The sequence below is a fragment of the Hemibagrus wyckioides genome, linkage group LG29 (assembly GCF_019097595.1).
Source record: "Hemibagrus wyckioides isolate EC202008001 linkage group LG29, SWU_Hwy_1.0, whole genome shotgun sequence".
Taxonomy (NCBI): Eukaryota; Metazoa; Chordata; class Actinopteri; order Siluriformes; family Bagridae; genus Hemibagrus; species Hemibagrus wyckioides.
The window spans coordinates 16,290,791-16,318,373 of NC_080738.1; the positions used below are offsets into that span (position 1 = coordinate 16,290,791).

The 27,583-nt window shown below is 43.1% G+C and overlaps 1 protein-coding gene across 2 annotated transcripts; it reads right to left on the bottom strand.

Annotated features, from left to right (window-relative positions):
- Positions 1-42: 42 nt before the first annotated feature.
- lcorl (ligand dependent nuclear receptor corepressor-like) lies at positions 43-27,583 on the bottom strand. 2 transcript variants are annotated; one of them, XM_058384589.1, is made up of 8 exons: positions 27,404-27,583; positions 24,123-24,188; positions 23,472-23,551; positions 23,133-23,247; positions 20,126-20,317; positions 19,864-19,936; positions 3,098-8,436; positions 43-2,343 (listed from the first exon to the last, which is right to left on the bottom strand). In XM_058384589.1, the coding sequence occupies exons 1-8, from the start codon at positions 27,498-27,500 to the stop codon at positions 2,330-2,332; spliced, it is 5,976 nt and encodes a 1,991-aa protein (XP_058240572.1). In that variant the 5' UTR covers positions 27,501-27,583; the 3' UTR covers positions 43-2,329. The 2 variants fall into 2 exon arrangements, with proteins under 2 accessions (XP_058240572.1, XP_058240573.1); XM_058384590.1 differs by having other exon boundaries at positions 19,864-19,933; positions 27,404-27,582.

Here is a 27,583-nt window from a genome sequence, read left to right on the forward strand (position 1 = left end):
ACCACCTTGTTTTTATTTCAATGGAAAAAAAACCCCCAGCCATTTTATTTATTTATTTATTTATTTATTTTTAAAGAAGCACCTTTATTGGTCTAGTGACAGGACATTCTGTTACATGTTCAAATCACATTAGAAAAGATAAAGTGTGTATATTTATGTCTCTGTACAGTGTTTAGCACCATGTGGATACTTTCAGCTCTCACTGTAACCGACGCTTCCCTCCTAAAACAAAACAAAAAACAACAACAAACTCCAAAACGATATTTACGAGAACACCAACACAACCATAGAGCTACGGAAAAGAAGGTTTTAATGCTTGCTTACGGATTGACGTATAAGCCGTAAAAAACACATTCACACGTTTATTTAAAGGCGTTTAACACACACTAGTGCACTATAAAAGAGGAGAGAGGGAAATGGATAAACTAGTGCAGTTCACTTCGTTGAGATCGAAAGGGATGCGTCTGCTTTTTAAACAACGGGCTCGGACAGATTTACAGGATCGAGTCGTCTAGAAGAGAGAACGGCTTTCCAGACACAGAATATCGATAACTTCTGTGTTTCTTTAAACAAGGATCCGACGATGGCACTTGGAGAATACAAACTTTTTTTACCGTATTGCTCCTGAAATTTGGAAACTCAATAAGACCATTGCTTTCTCATATCCGCCTCATCCTCACTCTATATTATTAGAACGTAAAGATCAATATATATAACAACACCGACACGTTTATCGACGGAATTCGACAACTGATGTTTTCTCAGTGCAGGGAAATTCCTGTCTGTGGAAATAATAATAATAATAATAATAATAGCAGACGATACAGAGGCAGTGGACAGATTAAGTGGTGAACCCCTGGTGTAGTTTAAACGAAGGTGTGAACGGATGAGAAAACTCAGAACTGAAAGTACTTTTAGCATTCTAAACGTTAGCATGTTTAGCAGTAAAACCGAGGAGGTAGAAGCCACACGCGCGCACACCAAAAGAAGCTTCAGTATGGGATGGAAAAATTGGACATGGGCATATGTCAATATTAGACTCATGTCACGATTTTTCAGAATTTAAAAGGGGACAAAAAACGTTTCATACGGACTTTAGCTTTTGTACGTGTTTAGTTTAACTAAACTAAACTAAACTAAAATAGTTTAACTATTTTCCTTTGCCGTGTTTTCTTGGGAGAACGTAAAAGGGACCTCGGCTCACATTTTCCCCTTTCGAAGGGGGGGACAAAGTAAAAACCTCGGCTCGAGGAGGCTTCCACTCAAGATTTGTCCAAGACACGTGGTTTCCTACAACGGACTTCATCTCTTCCTCGAACATGCTGCCTGCCTTAATGAAATGCGGAGGCACTGATGGACTGTGTGATAGACAGACCTGTGTGTGTGTGTATAAAAAAGATAAAGAAGGTAACTTGTGGTGCATAATGCTTGACCAAATACATGTCTTAATGCTTAAAGAGTCCAACACAGAGAAAAGATCACTGGTAGATTTTAGATCATATCAAATATAAAGAGTGTAAATTTGTATTGGTCTTACAGTGAAGATGCATGAGCTGCTTCAATCCTGTACTTTTCCACAAAGCTCCTCCGATCAAATCTGAGCTTTTTAGTGTTCATAAAAAGAATCTAATCAAATCATGACTCAAGTGAAGATTTGATGTGTTCCCTGAGATTCATTTTGAGCTCAGAGATTCACAACGTTGCACAAAACTCACACACTAAAGGACTAAGGATCTTTCGACGATCCTCCCTCTGAAGAGTTTCACTCTCTTAGCAGGCAGCATGTTTGGGAAGAAAATAAAAGTTTCTCCGGTTCAGAAAGCAGCACATGGTGGTCTAAAGGACCCTTGTTATATTTCAGGGTGTGCTTTTGTCAAAGAATAAAGCCTGAAGGACATGGAAAAAAAAGAACCATGCTTAGCTTTCTATAATAAAATTAAAGGTAAGTGCAATATGAAAATTAAATACGGTTTCTTTCTGAACGATAGACTGATTAATGCAGTTTTCTTTCTGAGAGTGCAGTGTATCAGATGTTAAATGATAAACAGTGAGTTGGCTCGAACTCGTTTCCGTGTTTAGAGATCACATTGAGTGCACTCGCTCTCCAACAAACAATATAAACACATTTAAACAAAAAAACAACAGTTCCAACACAGCGTCTCTTAGATATAAAGAGAAAATCAAGAAATAATGCAGTAAAATAGTGCAAGTTTCATAAAGTTTGTTGCTACGTGATGCTTGCCGGGTTTTGTGTACATGTCGTAACACTTCTTGTTTCCCTGGCTCATCGTTTTTTTAAAGGCACAGAGTGTGTGAGGGAGCGACGCCGCTATCTGGCCGGACCTGTGAGACAGAGAGGTCAGGTGTAAGGGAGCAGGACACACAGACACAGGGTTTCATAGGAAGATGATCATGGACTGAATGGAACTGTAGTTAAACTCCCAACAGTGGTGTAGTCAGGGGAGTGATGCAGTGGTGTAATGGCATAGTGTCAGTAGAGGTGGTGGTGCAGTGGTGTAATAGTGTAGAGTCAGGGTTGTGATCCAGTGGTGTAACAGTGTAGAGTCAGGGTTGTGATCCAGTGGTGTAATGGTATAGAGTCAGTGGTATGATCCAGTGGTGTAATGGTATAGAGTCAGTGGTATGATCCAGTGGTGTAATGGTATAGAGTCAGTGGTATGATCCAGTGGTGTAATGGTATAGAGTCAGTGGTATGATCCAGTGGTGTAATGGTATAGAGTCAGTGGTATGATCCAGTGGTGTAATGGTATAGAGTCAGTGGTATGATCCAATGGTGTAATGGTATAGAGTCAGTGGTATGATCCAGTGGTGTAATGGTATAGAGTCAGGGTTGTGATCTAGTGGTGTAATGGTATAGAGTCAGGGTTGTGATCCAGTGGTGTAATGGAATAGAGTCAGGGTTGTGATCCAGTGGTGTAATGGTATAGAGTCAGCATTGTGGTCCAGTGGTGTAATGGAATAGTCAGGATTGCATGGGTATGATGTAGTATAATGGACTGGTCAGGATGTAAAGTAGTGATACCATATAGTAAAGTGAAAATTAGGTTAACGGTCATGTGGGGTGCAAAACACTCACCGAGTATAAAGTCTGACCACTTGGCTGCCATCACTCCTCTGCTGCTGCGTTGCCGTTTCGGTGATGGGGGTGAGAGATTTGTGCAGGAGTGTCTGCGCTTCCTGTTTACCTTACTCTGCTGCCGTGTGGAGGTGCCCGAGTTACTGGTCTTCTCTGGTTTAATGCTCTTTCTGACCCCTTGCTCCCGATGTTGTACTGAAACACCTCCAGCAGGCGAGACGCTGAACCTCACTGAGCAGTCGTTAGACTCCTCAGACATTGAGCGTGTGTTAGCAGAGTTCAGCTTCCTCAGAAACACTTTGCACTCCCTCAGTGTGTGTGGACTCCAGGCATTAGCAGTGATCTGCTTTTGCTGAGCTGATGTCCTGCGAGACTCGCTCTGTAGTGTGTTCAGCAGACCGTTTTCAGACACACTCCTAGGCTGAATTCCACTCTCCTCCTGCTCATTAAGGCTTTTATAGTCTACGTCAGTGTTCTTGGTCCTGTATTTGAATCGTGATCTTGCTCGATCTAGCGTGGTTCTATAAAGGTGCCACGCTCCACACTGCTGTGATTTTTCACTATTGTTAGCGGTTGTGTTCAGTACATGTTGCTCGATGAGACATTTTTGTGTGCCAGGGACCTTCGCCTGTGCTCGCCGGAGCTTCATTGGACTTTTAGGGACAATTGTGGCAAATTTCTTGATGCATTTTTTGAGCCGCTCTGCCTGTGGACTCGAGCAAACATTTGGTCTATCGCTCGCCTGGGCTGAGCTGTACTGAAAAACTTCACATGGGTTTCGGTTGTTGGCCTTCTTTACAATGGCAAGAGACTGAGTCTCGGTTGTTTGCATGAACCAGGAGCAAAGAGTCTCCATGCTGCAGTCTCTCTCAAACAACATCCTCACTGCAGACGAACTTGGAGCAGAGCTTTTGTCCTCATCTGATGTGGCTACATCTGATGTGTCTGAGACCCATGTTTCTTTCATCACCTTGAGCCGCTTGTTCATCTCATCCTTTAAGGTCTCAGGTGAGGCTGATGTTGGCCACCACTGTAGATTTGCATCAAAGAGGGACTCAACTGACGCTGCTGAGAAACTGACAGCATCCTGTGGAGAAGTGTTTGGCCTGGTCGTGGTGTCATTAGCATCATTAGGTTCATGCTGTTGTGTCTCTTGCTGAGTTTCATCAGATTTGTGCATCGGCAGTTTGCGTGATCTGGGTGTTGGTATGTTCGAGCGTGACATAGCGACACACTGCAGCAGATGGATGGAAGGTCTTCTTTCTCTGACTGAGTGTCTAACAGAGGCTTGTCCGTCCTCAGTGATTGTCTCCTGCTCTTTATTCGGTTCCAGTTCAGTAAATAGTGCCCGTCGCTGTATTGCCGGTCCTCTTATATCTCGCTTCATGTGGATTTTGCGCTGCTGTGGCGAAACCGTGGTAACAGTAACGGAAATCCCTGAGATTTTGACCTTAGCTGGTCGTCCTGGTCTCCTTGACCCTATGCCGTCACTCTGCTTTGGACACATGATTGAATGTGTGAGACTTTTCCTGTCCTCCACAGGCATTACTAAGCTAAACTGATCTTTATTCATGCTGCCTTGTACCTGTGTGAACTGTGTAGGCTTTTCAGCATTGCTGCTTTGTGTTCTGCCTTTGCTTTGTTCTGCAGGAACCTGTCCCTCGCTCACCATCCTCCGTGCTTTCCGCCTCCCATAAGTAATAGTGATCTTCAGGTTTTTATTGCCGTCCTCTCCGCTCGGGGCATCTTCCACTCCTTGTTTTTCGGTGTCCTCTGTGGGAACTGTATTTGTGTTCACTGGTTTGCATTTACGTGGTCGGCCGATCGGACGCTTCACTGCTTTCTCCGTTGGAGCTTTTAACTTTTTGGGCCGTCCGGGACGCCTCTTAATAGATGTTTCAGCTTCATTAACGCTGTTATTGCACTCCCTCAGAGCCTCTGTGTTAGAAAACTCTTCTGCAGAGAGCTTTTCAGTGCACTCATTGCTCATTTTCTGGACAGTTTTATCCTTGGCTTGCTCTCTGAGTGTGTTTGGTGCCCACGATGCCTCCACACATGGATCGAACGATTCTTCATCACTGTGTGTTTGTGCAGCTCTGAGTTTGTACTTAACACCATCTTCGTCTTTAATAGTTGACACCAGCATGAGTTTTATGGGACTGGCATATTTAACATCATCAACATCTGTTAAGTCAGTGACAACAGGACTTGGGGATCGTGTGACTTCTTTGGAACGGCGTGTCTTTACTCTTAGTTGACGTTCGGCATGAGGCTGTGGACTGTTCTCATCCTTACAGACTTTTATCCTGTTAGGTGAAACAGGTGGAGTTTTGATTTGTCCCGGCACAGCACTGGGTGGGGATTCAGGTGTGTCAGTGCCATGCATGAGGGTACTGTTATTTTTTGCAGAGCGACAAGCAGCGTAAAACATCTTCCGTGGCTCAGTGACATATGAAGATAAGCGTTGAGGGCGGACAATATTCCGCCGTGACCTCACATTACCACAGGCCTCTGCTTTCTCTGGGCTCTGATTGTGCAAGCTGAGCGTTTCTGGGCTTTGATTATGCGAACTGGGTGTTTCTGGGCTTTGATTATGTGAGCTGGGCATTTCTGGGCTTTGATTATGTGAGCTGGGTGCTTCTAGACTCTGATTGTGTGAGCTGGGTGTTTCTGGACTCTGATTGTGTGAGCTGGGCATGTCTGGTCTCTGATTGTGCAAGCTGACCGTGTCTGGGTTCTTAATATGAAAGCTGACTGTGTCTGTGTTCTCAGTGTGCGAGTTGGGCATGTCTGGGCTCTGAGTGTGCGAGCTGGCCGTGTCTGGGCTCTGAGTGTGCGAGCTGGCCGTGTCTGGGCTCTGAATGTGCGAGCTGGCCATGTCTGGGCTCTGAGTGTGCGAGCTGGCCATGTCTGGGCTCTGAGTGTGCGAGCTGGCCATGTCTGGGCTCTGAGAGTGCGAGCTGGCCGTGTCTGGGCTCTGAATGTGCGAGCTGGCCATGTCTGGGCTCTGAGTGTGCGAGCTGGGCGTGTCTGGGCTCTGAGTGTGCGAGCTGGTCATGTCTGGGCTCTGAATGTGCGAGCTGGCCGTGTCTGGGCTCTGAGTGTGCGAGCTGGTCATGTCTGGGCTCTGAATGTGCGAGCTGGCCGTGTCTGGGCTCTGAGTGTGCGAGCTGGCTGTGTCTTGGCTCTGAGTGTGCGAGCTGGCCGTTTCTGGGCTCTGAGTGTGCGAGCTGGCCGTGTCTGGGCTCTGAGTGTGAGAGATGGGCGTCTCTGAGTTCCGAGCGTGCGAGCTGGGCGTGTCTGGGCTCTGAGTGTGTGAGCTGGGAGTGTCTGAGTTCCGAGCATGCGAGCTGGACTTGTCTGAGTTCTGAGTGTGCAAATTGGGTGTGTCTGGGCTCTGAGTGTGTGAGCACAGCGTTTCTGTGTCCCGGTCGTGTGAGACGGCCGTGTCTGGGCTCTGAGTGTGTGAGATTGGCTTTTCTGGGTTCTGGTCATGTGAGGTGGCCGTGTCTGGACTCTGAGAGTGCGAGATTGGCATTTCTGGGTCCTGGTCATGTGAGATGGCCATGTCTGGGCTCTGAGTGTGCGAGATTGGCGTTTCTGGGTCCTGGTCATGTAAGGTGGCCATGTCTGGGCTCTGGGTGTGCAAGATGGACGTGTCTGAAATCTGAGCATGTGAGATGGGTGTGCCTGGGCTCTGATCTTGTGATATGGGTGTGTCTGGGCTCTGAGAACATGAGATAGGTGTATTCGGGTTCTGACCATATGAGACAGCCGGGCTCTGAATTTTTGAGATGGGCATTTTTGGGTTCTGAGTGTGTGAGATGGGTATATTTGGGCACTGAAAGTTTGAGATGGGCGTGTCTGAGATCTGAGAGTTTGACATGGGTGTGTCTAAGCTCTGAGCATGTGAGATGGGTGTGTCTGAGCTCTGAGCGTGTGAGATGGGCGTGCCTGGGCTCTGACGGTGTAAAGTGGATATGTTAATGCTCTGAGAGTTCGATATTGGCATGTTTGGGCTCTGAGCAGGTGAGATGCGCATGTCTGGGCTCTTAGAGTTTAATATGGGCGTGTCTGGGCTCTGAGTGTGTGATGTGGGCATGTCTGGGCTCTGAGCATGTGAGATGGGTGTGTCCAGGCTCTGAATGTTTGATGTGGGTGTGTCTGGACTCGGAGCATGTGAGATGGGCGTGTCTGGACTCAGATCGTGTGAGATGGGCGTGTCTGGGTTTTGAGTGTGTGAGATGGGTGTGACTGGTATCTGATTGTGTGTGCCATGGGTAATCAGGTGTGTCTTCCTCTTCTTCTTCCTAGAAACGTCGGGTTCAAGTCGTGCAAGGTCGCGTTTGATCTGTAGGCTCTGCCTGCGTGTTGCGGCTTGGTCTTGTGACCTGCTGATGGCCTGCATCACTTCTTGCCGCCTCTGTGAGCGCGTTTGAGGGGAACGTTTCTCAGAGGCGAGGTGTTGCTCAAAGAGCTCCTTCAGGTTGTAGTCTTTCTCACTGCTGCTGTGTAAGACGGTAGTGATGATCTCAGTCAGGTGTGTGTCGTCACAAGATTTCACACTGTCACCAGTGTGCGTGTGCACACTCCACTCTCGCTCCGACGCCTCCATCAGCGTGTCAGTGAACTTGTCCATTAAGTCTATAAAGTGTTCGGGCTTGCCGTGGGTCTCGGGCATCAGCATTTGATCGGTGTGTGCGTTGTGAGGAAGGAGAGGTGGAGGCTGTGTATTCAGGGTGTGTGTGTTCAGCGTGGGCATGTCCGGATCGCAAGCACTCTCTGTGTCCTGCGGTTTCGGGGACAGTGGAGGAGGAGACAGCGGGGGAGGGGACGGACTGTGGCAGCACGAGTGTGTGTCGCTACCTGTACGAGCAACGTGCGTGATGTCACTGCAGTGCGTGTGCTGGCACACCAGCGTCCGGGAGCGAGCGCAGCAGCCGGCACAGCCGAGCATGACGCTCCGACAGGAGAAACCGCTACAACTCTTCATACACAGACACACAGAATGCATTGCACACACCCCGAGTCGACACGAGCACACACACCCGCTCGATACACGGCTACTCAACACACACAGCGATTCATCGGCGTGACAGCAATGACCACCGTACTTGCTCCTCAGAGCCCCGACTGTCCCACGCACATCCCTCTGCATCACCGCCGGCCCGCATTCATCCTTTGGCAGGAACGACGTCATTTCCTGCAGGATGTGCAACAGCAGGACTTTGTGGTGTGAACAAAGCGATGTCATCACTTCCTCCAGTACCGTACCTCTCCGCTGCTGTCGTTCTTCTATCTCCTTTGTCTTGCTTTCTTCTTCCTTTGTCTCCAAACAGCTACAGGTAAATGAGGGACACATCATTACTCATCACTCAGACTCAGGGCAGCAAGATTTTCTCTATTTTCTCCATGTAGCACAAATCCAACATATATTTATTCTATCTCTTTTTCTTTTCTATTCCTTTGCAACATTAAGGTGACTTGAACTGGATCAAACCAGCCTTTATTTCAGACTTTATGCACATTAGAAGCCTTTGGGGACACTTTTACCCTGCAAATACGTAACCTTAACCTTATAGGCATGAGATTTCTGAAAATGGAGGAAGTAATTCACTTCACCTGTCAGTGCTAGAATGTCCATTTGTGTAGTGGTCTAGCTCGAGGATTTATGATTTAATCTACTGTAGAAAGAAAATCAGACAGTTACTGAACTGTAAAGGTTACCTGTTTTGGTTACTGAGTGGTCCAGCTGTGCGTGATGTGCACTTAATGTTACACTCTATAATTTCATTTCGTTTTTTTTTCTTTTGTTAAAGAAAATCTAGCTGTTAAAGCAGTATACACCAATCAGCCATGACATTATGACCCCTGACTGGTGAAGTGAATAAGACTGATGATCTCCTCATCATGGCACCTGTTAATGGGTGGGATATATTAGGCAGCAAGTCAACATTTTGTCCTCAAAGTTGATGTTAGAAGCAGGAAAAATGGACAAGTGTAAGGATTTGAGCGAGTTTGACCAAAAGGGCCAAATTGTGATGGCTAGACCACTGGATCAGAGCATCTCCAAAACTGCAGCTCTTGTGGGGTGTTCCCAGTCTGCAGTGGGCAGTATCTATCAAAAGTATCCTTTAATTCCTGTAAGTTGCAAGATCTGACCTCGACAGGTCTATGCCTCGCAACTTACAGAATTTAAAGGATATGCTAGTAACATCTTGGTGCCAGATACCACAGCATACCTTCAGGGATCTGATCTGTGTATAATTTCCTGTCTTGGCCAGTCTGACTGTTCTAACTATTAAGTATTCTCTCGTTGTGTTCCATGAAGCTGTCTCTAGTATGAAAAGAGACTCTAGCATACGTTAGTGTTTGTTTCCAATGCGAGTAACAAAAATTAAATTGATAAAAACTATGTTAAAATAACAAGTCCAACGAGACATTTTAATTTCTGACACCTCTTCCATTTCCTGTTTATTTTGATCCCAGTTCTTCCTCGTACCATCTCATACATTATTACAATAACAGTGTTAAAGCCAGGACAGAAAACGACACGGCGTGAGGATTTGTGCAGCCGTGTCTATTCGGAAATTCTTCTATCTTAAATATATTCATGTACATGTTTTCCATTATCTGTAAATCTTTAGAGTTTTATTAACATCATTAACCTCATCTTATCGTAAATCTTTCAGAAACCTGATAAAAATGTCCACGTTTTTCCCTCGGACTGTATTTAACAGAAGTCTTTCCCGTCACCATAGCAACCTGAGCACAACTATGTAATCGGGAGACGCATCGAAAACACAGGGAGGAAAATATTCAGAATAAAAAACAATCTCTTTGAGAATCAGAGTTTATCTGGCATGATTTGTCCTCACACACACACACACACACACACAGCGCAAATACTATTGCCATGTTCATGAACCAGCACATAAAAATACACAAAAGATTTTAATGCACTTTATTGTCATAGCATTTTTGAAAAGACTTTTTTTATTTTATTTTAAAACGATTTCAAATCAAAGCGAGCATTACACATTAACATCAATCAATCAGAATTATTTATCAGCTTTATAAATTAAATGTTAAAGATTTTTCGGGAGTGTTCAGTGGACTCGCTGAGCGAAAAGCCCTTCTCTGATTAATCATAATAATAATAATAATAATGATGATAATCATAATAATAATAATAATAATGCAATTAATAATTAATCATCACAATTAGAGAAATAGAACTTTTATAAAGAGCTAGAATAAAAGCATGCAGAACACGGTTCACATTTAAAAAACGATGAAGTGCTTCAACACAAATTCAAACACGCTAAAGCTCAACACAGTAAAGTCTGCTCCTGATTAACACGGAAATTATACACAGACACTGAAAGAGGAAAAATCGGATTCAAATCCAAGTGCAGGAAGGAAAATAAATAAACAGAACAAACCAAACAAACCCGATCACACCGGCGCTAACTTGCGTGTTCCTGATTTAAACATCACCTAATCATCGTCCCCTCATCCGACTGCAGGTTCGCTTTCTGAGTACTAAACCCTTTACGTTGTTGTTTTTGGATGAAAACACCGTGAAGGATCACTCATGCTAAAATGTAAAAGTCGCGTCGCGACCGATATCGCGGGGCTGGGAATTAACGTAGCGGTAACGGCGACTCTCGGCGGCAGCTATCCGGACGCAGGACTCGCCGTCGAGGCGGCTGCAGGTGAGAAATGATCCGCCGCGTTATGAGCGCCATTAGCGGAACGGAAAAGACGTGGCGGAATGAGCGGTGCAGCGGCGTGAGGTGAATACGATGGTGTTTAAAAGAAGAGTTGGATCCCTGGTGTCTGTGCCTGTAGTCTAGGTGTGATTACTGATGACGAATTTTGACACGTTTCCCTTGGACTCCAAGTGCGTTTTTATCGATCCGCTGATTACGGGCCCGCAGGTTTGTTTTTACATCGAAGTATTGTTTCCTCTAGTGCCATAATCATATCTTTACATGACATCACAGGAGTAGGACTTCTACGCCTGATACAGAGCAGGTTACGGATTTCCGGATCCCAAAAAAAAACGTGATCCGACAGGCTCGAGCTCAAATGGCAAAGAAAAAAACAAAAAAGCGTGGAAAAAATCCCTAAGATTTTGTTTACTCAGTCTTGAGAAACATGTCAGAATTCCTGCCCGGAATCGCACGTTGCATGTGTAGAAAAAAAAAAACACTGGAATATTCCCCGGAAATGTTCGGGATTCTACCCAAGGATATAAAAGTTCAAGAATTCCCGGGAAAAAAACCAAAACAAAACAAAAAAGAAAAGAAAAGGAAACGGTTTCACTGCAGAGAGAATAAATACAACAACGTACAGTAAGAGTAATAATAACACTTCATTTCAGTCATCAGGAGAACTAGAGACGGAGTTTTGTGCTGTGGCCAGGAGACTTTTTTTGTTTTTTGTTTTTTGCATTATAATTGGTTAATGGTTGGTTAATTTCAAGCCCTGAGTGTAAAAAAAAACAAACAAACAAAAAACAAAACAATTATTAAATTACAAAACTTTGAAAAAATTAAATTAATCTACTATCTACTAAAAAAAAATCTGAAATGTTTTAATTGCACAAAAATTAAAAAATAATTATTAAAACAACACTGAAATTAAATTATTATTAAATTACTATACACACACACACACACACAAATAAAAATAATTATAATAATAATAATAATAATGAAGCGGGCAGGATTATTATTAACTCTGGTCTCTGTACTCTCTCACACCCTGAGGATTTTTACTTTTTATGGCTACATTAACCAAACTCAAGAATCAAATTTGGTTTCTTTACCTGAATTCATCGTTTTTTACTGAAACGACGTTTACATTAATGTGGTCCAAAAAACAGAAAAAAAAAACAAAAAAAACATCGTTAACACGTTAAAAAGCCGAGTTGAAAATATAAAAGAGGATATAAAGGCGAAATAAAGAGGATTTTTTTTTAAAGCACAGACTTCTGAAATAACATCTGATTAATCATTAAAAAAAACCCCAAAACAAATCAGATTTAAGGACGTTGCCGATACTTCGTTTCAGTTAAAAGACAGGCTTTCATTTAAAAGAAGCCCGACGATGCGATATTATATCGTTATCGCTTTTATTTATATAATAGTTGACACTCAGCACCCGATAGATTTCGGATCCACCCGAAGGAATTATGGGATTGCGAAAGGAAAGGCGTCCTTCCTCACGGCTGAGTCGATACCCCACGATAACGATATTATCACGATATCTATCTATCAAGGTCGTATGACCGATTATCGGCACACCCCCCGCTGATTAGAACACGCCTCAGCGTGTTCGAGATGGAGAGAGGAAAAAGATAAAATCACAAAGAAAAGATCATCTGCTCTTAAATGAACGCAGTGCCTGTCCCGACGACATTAACACCCATACCTAGTGTTAATTACACACTTATAAAGCTGTTGGTGTTTGAGATGAAGCGTTAATAACAGGCACCCATGTCGTGACATTCAGTTTACATGGCAGAGCGGCTTTCTTCATAAATAACGTAAAACGCACGATTCTCACGAACACAAACACGAACACATCATTAACAGCGCATTCCTGAATCACAAAATTCACATTTCATTTTTGCGGCTGCACTTTTTTAAAAAAACTGTTTAGCATTAAAACACAGGTGTGTGTGTGTGTGTGTGTGTGTGTGTATGTGTGTGTGTAGCTTGCGTAAAGTGCAACCGAATCTCATCCCTCGAGCTCGTTCACAATTAAAACTTGTAATAGAAAGAGTAAAAATGTTCATGCAGTGAACACACCACAGCCAAGTGTGTAAAGTGTGTGTGTGTGTATACAGTATGTAATATTACAGTGTTAAATACATGAATGCTATCTTTGAGAACTAACAATAAAGACACATGAGACAAGAAAGCAGCGCTGCAGATTAGCCCTGAATAAAACACACACACACACACACTTTTGCACACACACACACACTTTTGCACACACACACACTGTTAAGTGGTGTGTTACAGACGTCAGTACAGCAGCGTTGTGCGGAGTGAGGTCGCCCTGAACGGTTCATTTGGTTACAGCAGAAAATCACAATCACGTCAACATGAACGTGAACTCAGCAGCGTTAATTACATGAGGTTTAACTGGAGTGTTAATTATCTCGGTGAGGTTTACTGCGGTGTTTAGTCTCCCACTGAGGGGGAAGGGGGGGTTACTGCATCATCATGGATCTCTGTACGCTTTAACTGCGTAGTGTGGGTTTGTGGCTAGTGGCTACAATGTTAACTACCCAAATGAAGTGTTTAACACAGTGTTAATTATCTAGGTGCGGGTTTGCGGCTAGTGGCTACAGTGTTAACTACCCAAATGAAGTGTTTAACACAGTGTTAATTATCTAGGTGCGGGTTTGCGGCTAGTGGCTACAGTGTTAACTACCTAAATGAAGTGTTTAACACAGTGTTAATTATCTAGGTGTGGGTTTGTGGCTAGTGTTAACTACCCAAATTAGGTGTTTAACACGGTGTTAATTATCTAGGTGCGGGTTTGCAGCTAATTCCCCAAACAAGGTGTTTAACGCTGTGTTAATTACCTAAGTGTGGATTTGCGGCTAGTGGCTACAGTGTTAACTACCCAAATTGGGTGTTTAACACAGTGTTAATTATCTGACTGCGGGTTTGTGGCTATTTACTCAAATGAGGTGTTTAACAGTGTTAATTACCTAAGTGCGGATTTGCGGCTAGTGTTAATTCCCCAAATGAGGTGTTTAATGCATTCTGCAGTGTTAACAGTCCCGATGAGGTGCTGACTGTAGTGGTTATTAGCTTTGCTAAGACTTTAACTGCATCATTATTTATCCCAGTAATTTTAATGCAGTGTTAATTAGCTCAGATTTGAATGCAGTGTTAATTACAGCACTACTGCAGTCTTTCTGAGGTTTTAATGAAGTGCTTATCTCAGTAAAGTTCTGCTGCTGTGTTACTCATCACACACAGTGGTGTTAGCTATCCAAGTGAGGTTTTCTGGTGGTGTTAATCGTCCGATTGAGGTTTTACAGTGGTGTTGGTGATCTGATCGAGGTTGGTTATAGAGGTGTTAATTGTCTGAGGTTTTACAGTGGTGTTAATTATCTGATCGAGGTTGGTTATAGAGGTGTTAATTGTCTGACAGGTTTTATGGTGGTGTTAATTATCTGATCGAGGTTGGTTATAGAGGTGTTAATTGTCTGACTGAGGTTTTATGGTGGTGTTAATTATCTGATCGAGGTTGGTTATAGAGGTGTTAATTGTCTGACTGAGGTTTTACAGTGGTGTTAGTTAGTTATGGAGGTGTTATTATTCCCACCGAGGTTTTACAATCGTGTTAATTACAGACTATAACGAGACGTTAATTGTCAGAGTGAGGTTTTACGGCAGTGTTCATTTTTCCAGTGAGGTTTACGATGGTGATAATTATTCCAGCAAGGTTTGGCAGGGATGTTAATAATCCCAGAGGTTTTACAGTGGTGTTAATGATCTCAACAAGTTTTTACAGAGTGAGCTTTAACAGTAGTGTTAATGTTCTAGAGTAATGTTAATTGTACTAGAGAGGTTTTTCAGTGGTGTTAATGATCACAGTTGGGTTCTACAGTGGTCTTAATTATCCCAATTCTGACCAACAACTGTTAATGATCCCAATTAGGTCCTACACTGGTATTACTTATCCCAGTTAGGTCAAACAATGGTGTTAATAATCCCAGTTAGGCTCTACAGTGGTGTTAATTACCCCAGTTAAGTCCAACAATGGTGTTAATTATCCCAATAAGATTCTACAGTGGTGTTAATGATCCCAGTTAACGTCTACAATGGTGTTAATTATCCCAGTAAGATTCTACAGTGGTGTTAATGATCCCAGTTAACATCTACAATGGTGTTAATTATCCCAGTAAGATTCTACAGTGGTGTTAATGATCCCATTTAACGTCTACAATGGTGTTAATTATCCCAATAAGATTCTACAGTGGTGGTAATGATCCCAGTTAAATTCTTCACTGGTCTTATTTATACCAATTAAATTCTACAGTGTTAATTGTCCTAGCAAGGGTATGCAGTCAAGCTAATTATCCAAATGAGGGTGTTGCAGTGGTGTTAATAGCCCCAGTGAGAGTTTTGCAGTGGTGTTAATTGCCCCAGTGAGGGTTTTGCAGTGGTGTTAATTGCCCCAGTGAGGGTTTTGCAGTGGTGTTAATTGCCCCAGGGAGGATTTTGCAGTGGTGTTACTTGCCCTAGTTAGGGTTGCGCAGTGATGTTAATTGCCCCAGTGAAGGTTTTGCAGTGGTGTGTAGGATCTCAGTGAAGGTTTTGCAGTGGTGTGAAGGATCTCAGTGAAGGTTTTGCAGTGGTGTGTAGGATCTCAGTGAAGGTTTTGCAGTGGTGTGTAGGATCTCAGTGAAGGTTTTGCAGTGGTGTGTAGGATCTCAGTGAAGGTTTTGCAGTGGTGTGTAGGATCTCAGTGAAGGTTTTGCAGTGGTGTGTAGGATCTCAGTGAAGGTTTTGCAGTGGTGTGAAGGATCTCAGTGAAGGTTTTGCAGTGGTGTGTAGGATCTCAGTGAAGGTTTTGCAGTGGTGTGTAGGATCTCAGTGAAGGTTTTGCAGTGGTGTGAAGGATCTCAGTGAAGGTTTTGCAGTGGTGTGAAGGATCTCAGTGAAGGTTTTGCAGTGGTGTGTAGGATCTCAGTGAAGGTTTTGCAGTGGTGTGTAGGATCTCAGTGAAGGTTTTGCAGTGGTGTGAAGGATCTCAGTGAAGGTTTTGCAGTGGTGTGAAGGATCTCAGTGAGATTTTGCTGTGGTGTTAATTATATTAGTGAGGTTTGACAGCAGTGTTAATTATCTGAGCGAGGTTTGGCGGTGGTGTTAATTATATTAGTGAGGTTTGACAGGGGTGTTAATGATCTCAGTGAGGTTTTTTGGAGAGGATAATAATGATCCCAGTACGATCCCAGTGTTAATGATCTCAGTGAGGTTTTTACGGCAGCAGTTATTGTACCAGTGAGGTTTTCCAGTGATGATCAGTGCTAAAATTAATATTAACCTAATAAGAAAATCACACACACACACCTGCACACACACACACACACACACAGAGCAATCTGATTCACACCTAACAGCGTTAATTAAAAACAAAATCTTACGCCTAAATGACCATTGTTAAAGGAATTCTTAGCGTGGCATCATTAGCATGACCGGTGTGGCCTGCGTCTATCTAACCCTAAACAATCACCTGACTGATGCATCGCTACTGATGACATCATCACTTATTAGTCCAAAGAAATTAAACCGTGTTAATGATCACTGAATGTGATTCTTTCACTTTCACAACACACACACACACCTATCTAAACTGAGCGTGAGTCACACACACAGACACACACCTCTTCCAAAACTTTCAGACACGCAATACACACACCTCCTGAAACTGAGTGTGTGTTAAACTAATCCCAGTCTGCGCTTTACTACACTGGCTGTTACATGTGATACACACACACATTTCTCTATGTTTCGATGACATAAAAGTGTGTAGCGCTAAACTAAGTGTGGATTACACACAATTTGCCTACAATCGCGTTTAATGCAATACACACACACACCAAGGTGTTAACTTAATTTGTTACACCAACCTGAGTGTATTACCCTTGAATTAGTGCGCTATACAAAATTGTGTTGTACTGAGCTAAGGGGTGTTGCACTAATTATTTGTGTTACATAAACTGTGTGTGTGTGTATTGCATTAAACGGTGTGTATGTTATACTAATGTGTGTGTTACATAAACCGTGAGAGTACGATCCACTAACACTAACTGCGTGTGTCTAAAACTAAACTGGGTGTGTTACACTAAAAAGAGTGTGTTACACTAAAAAGAGTGTGTGTTACACTAAACTGGGTGTGTTACACTAAAAAGTGTGTGTTACACTAAAAAGTGTGTATTACACTGAACTGTGTGTTACACTAAACTGAGAGTGTGCTACACTAAACAGAGTGTGTTACACTAAACCGTGTCTGTTACACTAAACAGAGTGTGTTACACTAAACTGTGTGTTACACTGAACAGAGTGTGTTACACTAAACAGAGTGTGTTACACTAAACCGTGTCTGTTACACTAAACAGAGTGTGTTACACTAAACTGTGTGTTACACTGAACAGAGTGTGTTACACTAAACAGAGTGTGTTACACTAAACTGTGTGTTACACTAAACAGAGTGTGTTACACTAAACTGTGTGTTACACTGAACAGAGTGTGTTACACTAAACTGTGTGTTACACTGAACAGAGTGTGTTACACTAAACAGAGTGTGTTACACTAAACTGTGTGTTACACTAAACAGAGTGTGTTACACTAAACAGAGTGTGTTACACTAAACAGAGTGTGTTACAATAAACTGTGTGTTACACTAAACAGTGTGTGTTACACTGAAGTGTGTGTGTGTGTGTGTTACAATAAACAGTGTTATACTAAAATGTGTGTGTGTTACACAAAACTCTGTGTATGTGTGTGTGTGTGTTACACTAAAGTGAATGTTACAGTAAACAGTGTGTACGGTACACTAAACTGTGTGAGTGTGTTACACTAAACCATGTGTGTGTTACACAAAACCAGGTGTATGTTACACTGAACCATTTGTGTTGCACTAAATTGTGTGTAATCCTAAATCGAGTGTAAAACTAAAGCGATAATGTGTTACACTGTTACATTAAAAGGAGTGTTACACTAATCTTGAGTGTGTTACGCTAAACTAAGTGCATGTTACACCGTGTGTGTGTGTGTGTTATGCTAAAAATGTGTTACCTTCCCCAAGTTTTGTCTTTTGTTTTTCCTGAACAGCAGATACACACACTGTGTTAAAAGAGCTCGTTTTTGGGGAAATAAATAATTTACACAATTAAATACAATCTCTGAGCGATGAACACCTATCACTGTGCAGGTGTTAGCGTCATGTCGATTAGCATTAGCAGATTAGCTTCCCTAAAAATCAGACCTGAATGAATCCTTCAGTTCGAACAGAACAGTGCTTTGCAGTTTAAATAGAACAGTTTATATCTTACAGATCTGCACAGTGAAACCCTGAATAAAGGCGTGTGCGTGTGTGTGTGTTTGTGTGTAATGTGTAATGTGTAAAGAATATGTAGATTCAAGTTTATGTCATTAGAGTTCCTGACGGTTTAGCTTGTACGAGGCGTTTGTGTGTATATGTTTGTGTATGTGTGAGTTAATGAGGTGTGTGTGTGTGTGTGTGCAGGCAGTAGTGAGGTTAATCGCAGTACTGAGGTTTAAAACCGTTTCGAGGCGTTCAGCGTTGTCCCTGAGGTTCCTGGTTCCGGTGGGCGGAGCTTCTTTTTAGGCGGAGTCTTCAGTGTCCCCATACGTTCCTTCACTTTGTACTCGAGCGTGCTGTGCGGCACGCCGTACACACTTTGCGCCTTCGACACCGTCATCTTCCCGCCCATCACCATGGCTATAGCCTCCTCCAGGATGTCGTGGTCATACTGGCGGTAGCGCCCACGCTTCTTCCGCGGCTGTTTGTCGCGCCGCTCGCTGTCCTCCACACATTCGTCTGCGCTCGCACTCCCACCTGCGCTCCGGGTGCACACACACGGTGGGGGGACGTCCCCCTGCAGCGGACGGGACTCGAAGGTGGAGCTACAGTCGCTGTGTTTGGGGAGGAGGATCTTGACACGATCTGAGGTCTTGCTGTTGAGGTAAACGGCGTCAACAAGGCCGCTGAGGTCAGAGGGCGGAGTCGTTACGCCCGAACGCACCTGAGGGATGCGGAGCAGCGCAGAGCCCCCTGCCGGAGTGTTACATGCGTCGCTGCGTTCTCTCAGCTCGCACACCAGCCGATGAAGGAGCGATGCCGCCGCCGCACTCTCCGCTGACGGCTTACCACGTTCCGACTGGTCGGACCGGGGCCGCGTCCAGGACGTTGCCGTTTTGGTCTCACCTGTGTGCAGAGCCGTGCGGGACGGTGTCACTCCGTTGTGGTTGGCGAGCGCGAGAGGCACGGCGCCGGAGTGTGTGTGATCCGCGTGGAGGCGTAGTGTGTTCTGAGGTATTCCGTATAATATGGCAGCTTTGTGAAGGTCCAGCGCACCGGAGCGAACATCCTTCACGGCTTTCGAGAGCAAACCGTCAGCAAACTGAGTGCTGCGGCCCAGACGCTCATCTCTGATTGGTCTCCTGGTGGGTGGGAGGGACGAGAAACGCACGAGTGAGCTGACGAACGACAGGAAGCACTCAGGGTCCACTCCTTTACCGCCTTGTCTTTGGTAACATCACTCGCTTCTTATTTGTGTGTTTAACACACAGCCTCACTTTGGGCTGTACAAAAAATGTGTATGGAAATGTGTTCGTGTGTGTATGTTTGCGTCTGTGTGTGTGTGTGTGTATGTCTGTGTGTGAGTTTTGCTCCTTTTTATCTTTAGTCTGAAAATTATAACGAGTAAACGGAAATAAAGCGATAAGTTTTGTCTGTCCAGCCCTCTGAAGCCCTAACACACACACGTGACGTTACCGTCCAACAAGTGAGAAAAGAGTCAACCCTTCAGTGCAACACAACACTCTCTGAATTAACACACACCTGATTAACACACTCAGTTTAAAGAGTTCAAAAATGTGCACAATATTAAAGACATAATTAGAGCACTAAATCACTCGCGCACACACACACACACACACACACACAAGCAGTCGAACATCTATTAGTGTTAATTGACTTACCCTGATAGTCTTTGCTGCACGAGCGTGTTCAGAGACGGTGTGTTTTTCTTTGAGAGGTCGAGAACGCCGTCTGCTAAGACAAGAAAACAACATCATTAAGACACTCAGGCTCTGATTTAATAAGATCTTAAACAACCAGAACTAATTTGTGTGTGCTTTTAGATTAATCACTAACAAAACGAGTGGGACTGCTGCAGGTGATTTAATGACATGCTGTTCGAACTCGGACATTTTTAAGCGCGTCTGTGTGTGTACTGGTCACCTTGTTGTGCACACTGTGTGTTGCGGCTGAGTGTCAGGTCCAGTGGTCCATCTGGCTCAGTTTGTGTGATGGCGTTCTGGCTTTCGGTTGTTTGGATTTTATGCGCATATTCAACGGCGAACTGGCGAATCATCTTCCTCATCAACTCCTGCGCAGCCAACGGAATAATGGGGTCGCAGCTCTCAGGGAATTCTGGATAATATAGTATGGTATACCAATTAACAATTTTTAGATTTAAGACTCTTAACAGCAAGATATTACGAGCGGTGTTGACATTTGTTTTTCATGCTCTGTCACACCCACCAGAAGGTGCACAAGTTCAAGAAATTTGAGAGGTGTGGCTCCTATTTAACTGCGTTCAGTTCAGGACTGTGAGAAACAAACCTTTATAACACTATTGCCAAAAGTTTTGGGACATCTGCCTTTACATGCACATGAATGTAATATGGAGTTGTCCCGCCCTCTGCAGCTATAACAGCTTCAACTCTTCTGGGGAGGCTTTCCACAAGGTTTAGGAGTGTGTTTATGGGAATTTTCAACCATTCCTCAAGAAGAAGTGCATTTGTGAGGTCAGGCACTGATGTTGGACGAGAAGGTCTGTCTCACAGTCTCCACTTTAATTCATCCCAAAGGTGTTCTATGGGGTTGAGGTCAGGACTCTGTGCAGGACAGTCAAGTTCCTCCACACCAAACTCACTCATCCATGTCTTTATGGAGCTTGCTTTGTGCACTGGTGTATAGTCATGGTGGAACACAAACTGTTCCCACAAAGCATGAAATCATCCAAAATGTCTTGGTATGAAGCTGAAGCATTAAGAGTTCCCTTCACTGGAACTAAGGGGCCGAGCCCAAACCCTGAAAAACAACACCTGAATTCAATGATTTGGAGGGGTGTCCAAAAACTTTTGGCAATATAGTGTATCTCACTCTATTAGACCTTGACAAACACATTTCATTTACATGCTCCTGCAAGAACGTACCTAGTGATGGAGAAACTGTACTGTTTTTATCATTAGCATCTTCTGAGATGCCTACTTCCTCAATAACTATGGTGTAGCCACCTGTGCTGGGCAGTGACCCAGTACTAACCCAAGAACTACCACTAACTGGAATGTCTGTCCACTGAATCTAGCCCTGCCTTTCAGCCATGTAGTCTCAGCCTTCTGACGTAGTAGAACCAGAAGCTTCATTGTTTCCTTTTTCAGCTCAGACCATGCGTCCACTACTGTCAGTGTCTGTTCTTAACCATGCCCGTATCTTTGCTCTGCTGCTCTTGCTCCTAGACCACTTCCTGTCATGCACCTTGCTTAGTTTTTGTCTCTATTCTGTCTCTTTGAGTCTGCTCCATCTGACCTTGATGTCTTTCTCGGCTCCTACAATGGATCCTTTTTCAGTGTTTTCCCAGTCTTTGATCGGGTTCAGTCTTTCTCTACACGTGATCCTCTTGCTTTTTTCCTACGTGTCTGTGATTCGAAAAGGCCCTGATCCCTCCCTGTTTTCACTCATGGGCAACGGTCAATTGGCAGGTGTCACTCCCAGGCCCTCTCCAGTATAATTCATGGACAATAAGGCCACTAACAGGTCTTAAACCTTTACTAGGGTCACAATAAAGTTACAGTCTTTCCCCAGGGTCAGTAAGAAGTCTTGGTTCTACTCAGGAGTCACTCACTCGTGATATCTCTTCCCAAGTATAACTTTAGGACCCTGGTCCTTACCCATGGTCACTTACAGAATCCAGGTCTTCCCCACGGTCACTCACAGATTCAGGTCATTCTGCATGGTCACTCATAGCTACTAGTCCTTATGCACAGTTACTCACAAACACTGATGTTTCTTCAGGGTCACTGGTCCTACCCAGAGTCACACACAGAATCCTTCCTCAAGGTCAATCACGAATCCCAGTCTTTCCAGTGTGACCCACAGGTCCCAGGTCCTACTCTCAGTTTCTTATTGCTTCTGGTCCTTTCCCAGGTCCTTCACAGATCCTTGTCCTTCCATAAGGTCACTCACTACAGATGGACATGGACCTACTTATTCACCACAGTCAATCAGTAGTCCCCGTCCTTCTGCCAGGTCACAGGCCCTGCTTTCAGCTGGGGATAATTCCCCGGTGTGAGACACTGATAATGCCTTGACCCTAGAATTTACAGTCCTGTCCACTATGCAATATCTGGGTTCTCAACCCTGTCTCATGCCAAGAGCTGGATCTCGGTTCCTTGACTGCATCAGCTCCTTGTTGTCCCACACCCTTTATCACTCTGGATGTGACTCGGTCTGGGTTTCATATGGTCACAGTCTGGGGGTCACTCATTCTATATTTAAACACATCCTGAGATCACTGAGCTCTTTTTCAGTGTGCCGGCTTTGGAGGTCCTGCCTCATCTCGACTTGTTCCGTGCATTCCCAACGCAACGTTCTTTCTCGGCTGCAACATTTAAAAAAAAATTGCTAGTCTTTGAGCCAAGAGTCTGTGACATGAAGGGCTAGCAAGGGATATTATTATTTCATTGCCATGACAACTCGAGTTATTTTTATGTCTGCTATTAAAAATATGAGTTGTCAAGCTCCAGACGAGAAGACTGAGAGCTGGCAGTCACTTCAAGCTCAAAATCCCTACTGTGGCTGGAAATGGCCACTAATGACCTGTTCTTGCCTTGCACATGTTCTGTACCAAGTGGACCTGCACTTTTTTTCCTCCATCGCCAAGTTAATCACATTGACCCTCAAGTTCCACCTTCCACATTGTCTTTCCCTTTGTCACAGGCATACGTTTTATACCTTCACCAACCAACAAGAGATGCTCAGACGGATGTTTAGCTTCAACGCATAAGAATTACATGTCTTGGTATTCAGTTACGCGTTAAACTATAACATTCAGTACATTATTCTTCATCGCTCCCTCTGCATCGTCTATATCTGAATTACACGGCTCTCGCGGTGATTGTGTATCATAAAGCCGACGCCTGAGGCATGAGAGTGTGTGTGTGTGTGGGATAGTGTCTATTACCTTTCTTGTGTAAGACTGCATGCAGAAATTGGTCTGCTTGGCACTGGAGTGTGTCTGAGGTGTTGATGCCCTGAGGAGGGGTTTCGGCATGGGGGGGCGAGTCAGGCAAGCGGTCCTGTTCCAAGAACAGACAGAGATAGGGTTCACTAAACTTGAATAAACGCTGAGAAATCTTCATGGACGAGAATTAAGGATAGAGAATCAAAACAAAGAATGTTCAAAAAGCTATCAGTTAAGTTTGAAGCACAGCCAGGTAAGGATGAGATCTGCATCAATGACAACACAGAAACCACACAGGATTAGGACACAGGACTGTGTAAACCTTTACCACACACTTACACTGATTTTTTCGAGCTGTAAGTTACAGAAGGAGCAGCGCGCATCGGTCGACCAATCGGCAGTGGCTTCAGGCTCACAATCTGAGAAGCAAACACACACCCACAGAGACACACTCGCCGACGTTAAAAATAGCAAAGGCGAGACTCGTCCCCCTGAGCAGAATTACAATTTGTTGCTGCGTTTCTGTAGCATGTTAGCGCCCTTGTCAATTTGCAGTGAAAAGAAGAAAAAAAAACTCTGCATAGATCACATAGGTCATTTGAACAAGAAGAAGAGGAGGAGGAGGAGGGGGGGGGGGGGTGTAGCAGGAAGGAGATCAGTCAGCACTCAAACTCAAAAGTCTGACCGCTGACTCGTTAGCAGTGGGGAGCGGAGCGGCTCTGGCTTTAATGTACAGATGGCAGAGTCGGAGAAACACAATTAATGCTATGGATTAGACGTATAAGCTACTTTTTTTTTTTTTTTTTTGCCATGTACATTTTTAACTGCTCCTCAGGTCTAAAATCTCAGTTCTTCATTGAAACAGACTTTAAGCAGAGGAGAAGAAGAAGAATCTGGACAATGAAGTGGACGAGAGCATTTTTAACAGACAGAGCTCTTTTGTTCTAATGCCTTTAATACGTAATATTGAATATATAAAGAATAACTCACTGATGAAAATGCTGAGATCCTGCAACAGCCTCGGCCCATAGATTCCTTCCAGTATGCTCTCAAACCCTGAAACACACACACATACATTACTATTATAATACATAGAATACAATAAAGCAGAAAGTGATATTTTAAGCACGACACCTGTGCTTTAAGACATTACCCGGCGCTAACGAGTAAGCCACACACGCCCTGTGTAAATGAACTAGCTATGCGTAACCACAGTAACAATTATACCTGAGAAACACAATAGCAGAAGAAAAAAAAACACACACACACCCACTACAACACAGATGACATGAAGTGTGTGTTAGTGAGTTTCAGACTGTCGGCAGGTCTGTTCTTCAGTGTGTGTGTGTGTGTGTGTGTCTTTATAAAAAAAAAAAACACTAACTGCACTATAATGGATGATTATATAGATTTCAGTAGACATCTTTGTTTCTGAACCAAGCATCTCATCCTTTTAAACAAAAATATATATTTTTATATTACTCAACATGCGTTAATCTTGACAATACTAATGTTCCACAAAACAAAGTTAGCTAGAAATGACCCCCCCAACACACACACACACACACACACTAGATCAATTCATAATTTCAGATTGCCGTGGAAACCTGGGTGTTTTTTAAATAAACATTCCATTAAAGTCCATTGAAATTTAGCTTATACAAAAAACATGTAGCATGCACACAAGAAGCATGTACGAATGCTTTGGATCGTTTTTAAGCATCCGAGTCGTGTAACCGCGTGCAACTGGCCTTGTCTCGTCAACAGGCATGAAACAAAGTGTTAAGTAGAGCGTATTTATAGAGCTAACTAAATGAGAGATGCCAGCTGTGCAACAATAAACACTGAGGCATGTCAATGTGTTAGAGATGCTCTTAAGCCCTATTCGGATGGGATTCATTAATTGGGATAATTTCCTGTTTTCACGTGAAGCTATTTACGTCCAAATGTTGTGTTTGTCTCCATCCTCCTCCGTGAATACTACAGGCTAAATTGCAGAAGATTTTTACTGTACTTAGTGATGGGCTAATAATTTAAATCTGGATGTCCGCAAGTTTCTCCACAGATCACGCTTCATGTTTGGGGGAAAAAACCCCAGATATCTGACCGCTAATACTATATGTACGTATTTAATCGAGAAGCACACGTTTCGGTTCCCCTCCTCCAGATAAACAAGTCCTGAGTTACAAACCGCAAAAAAGTATGCTCATATATGTTGTATTGTCCACTCTAAACTGAAATCTTCTGTCCTTTCTCTAGCCATATTTTTTGACCAGCGTGTTTCTGACGTCCAGGTTTTGTAGAAAATGGAAACCCCTCTCATCCTGTGGTCAGATTTATTGCTGCCCGGATGCGAGGGTTTTTCATCTCTGAGGAAACGTGTCATAAAAAATGTATAGCAGGCTTCCTTATGATAAACTAATCTGACCCGAATAGGGCTTGAGAAGAAGAAGAAGAAGAAGAAGAAGATGAAGATGAAGAAGAAGAGAACTTGCGCAAATAAAAACACCTTGCACATCGTCTATCGAAATGTCATTTTCCACAGACTTATTTACGATGAATGTTATAACCGTCTATAATAAGTAACTCACTTGAACCATGAACCTGAATCTAAAGCTACTATAATAAACTATAAACACCAGGGTTTCACAGTTGTAGTCTCTTTTGCGTGACCTTGTAGCGTTTCCATAACTTTGTCGTATGTCATGGCTATCAAACTGACCACAAGGAAAGGATATAAACCAAACAGCTATCTATTTTTATGAGGTGGTCAGTTTGGGGTGAAGCATTTCCTCAAATCAGTTCTCTCTCTCTCTCTCTCTCTCTCTGTTTCTCATCAGCTTTCAACAACAACATCATGATAATAATTTGATAACGCATCAGATTTTACAGAAAAGTCTGGGTTTTTTTTTGTTACACATACCATGAAATACCGAGTCACTTTTGCATAAAGATTTCATAATAATTCATTTTTCCTTTCATTTACTACAGATTGGTGATAAAATTTCAAGCTGTAACAACCATAAAAAACATATAAAATAAAACAAAACATATATATATATAATATGATATATTAATATATATAATTATATAAAATTCATATATTTTCTAGTATCGATTTCCTTCATGAAGAGTGAAAAAGGACAACATTAACAAAATATAAAGAACAACACGGCGTTATTCAGATATAAAAACACCCACACGGTGTATAAAGTTTTAGATTAATGTCAGAAATGATTATATATTAATATATATATATATATATAATATATTTATAATAAATATAAATATATATAAATAATATATTTATATATATATAAATATATATATATATATATATATATATATATATATATTTTTTTTTTTTTTTTTTTTTTTTTTAAATAAATAATAACCCGCTGTCAAGGCTGTTAGCCTTTAGCCTGCTGTAATAACGCTAGCATAACTGATGAACAGAGAAAAAAGGAGCAATAAAAATTAATTCACAATCCTGTCACTCTCTTCATGTTTTAAAACACCTCAGATTGTGACCTAATTCTTAGCTGGGGAGAACTAAAAGTGACATTTTGGTGCTTAAAAATGACATAAATATATATATAGATAGATAGATATTATTCGGGACACGAATCAAAAGATAAAAAGCCGAAGGACAAAAGAAAATGGAGCCAGCACTGGACAGCCGGGTGTTGCTAATGCTAACTAATGCTAATCCTGACAATCTGTGCTATCAGCTATGCTAAAAAAAACACTAATTATCGGTTAGGCTAGCTTGCTAGCTAACATAAAACCTCCCGAGCTAGCCGCGGCCTTTATTTGCGAGCTAGCTCTTTGCTAGCGGTCTGTCCCCCTCTCTTTACACAGGGGTTAAGACGTTAGCCGCCTCAGTTGCTGTTGTTATGAAGCTATTATAACGCTGTTATAACAACAACAACAACACATTCAAGCGTTCTGTCTTTAGCATTATACCCGAACTGGAACCTTGTCATAATGTGATGTAAAGTCATGTCATCCGTTTAAGATTATTGTGAGCTGTGGAAAGTGTTACCTTAGCACGTTAGCATGTTAGCGCGCGAGCTCATTAATACACACACACACACACACACACACAAAAAAGAATTAAGCCGCCGCCGTTGTAATTCTCGCTCTGCCGCAACGCCGCTTCTCTAACCCACTTTATAAAGACTGCGATTTATTTATTAAAATAAAACCAAACAAATACACGCGTGCATGCATTCCGTTATTTTCGTTTGTTTGTGTTTGTTTCCTCTTACCGACGCAGTGGATGAGTTTGTGCCGCCAAGAGTCGAGCTCGCGCCGGAACCCTTTCCGTTCCGCCGAACATCTCGCGCTGCAGCACCGCGTCGCCATTCCGCCCGTCCGCGCGCCCCGCTCCCCCTTCTACCGAGCCTGACGTCGCGCGACGTCACGCGCCTTCCCCGCGCCCCTAAGAC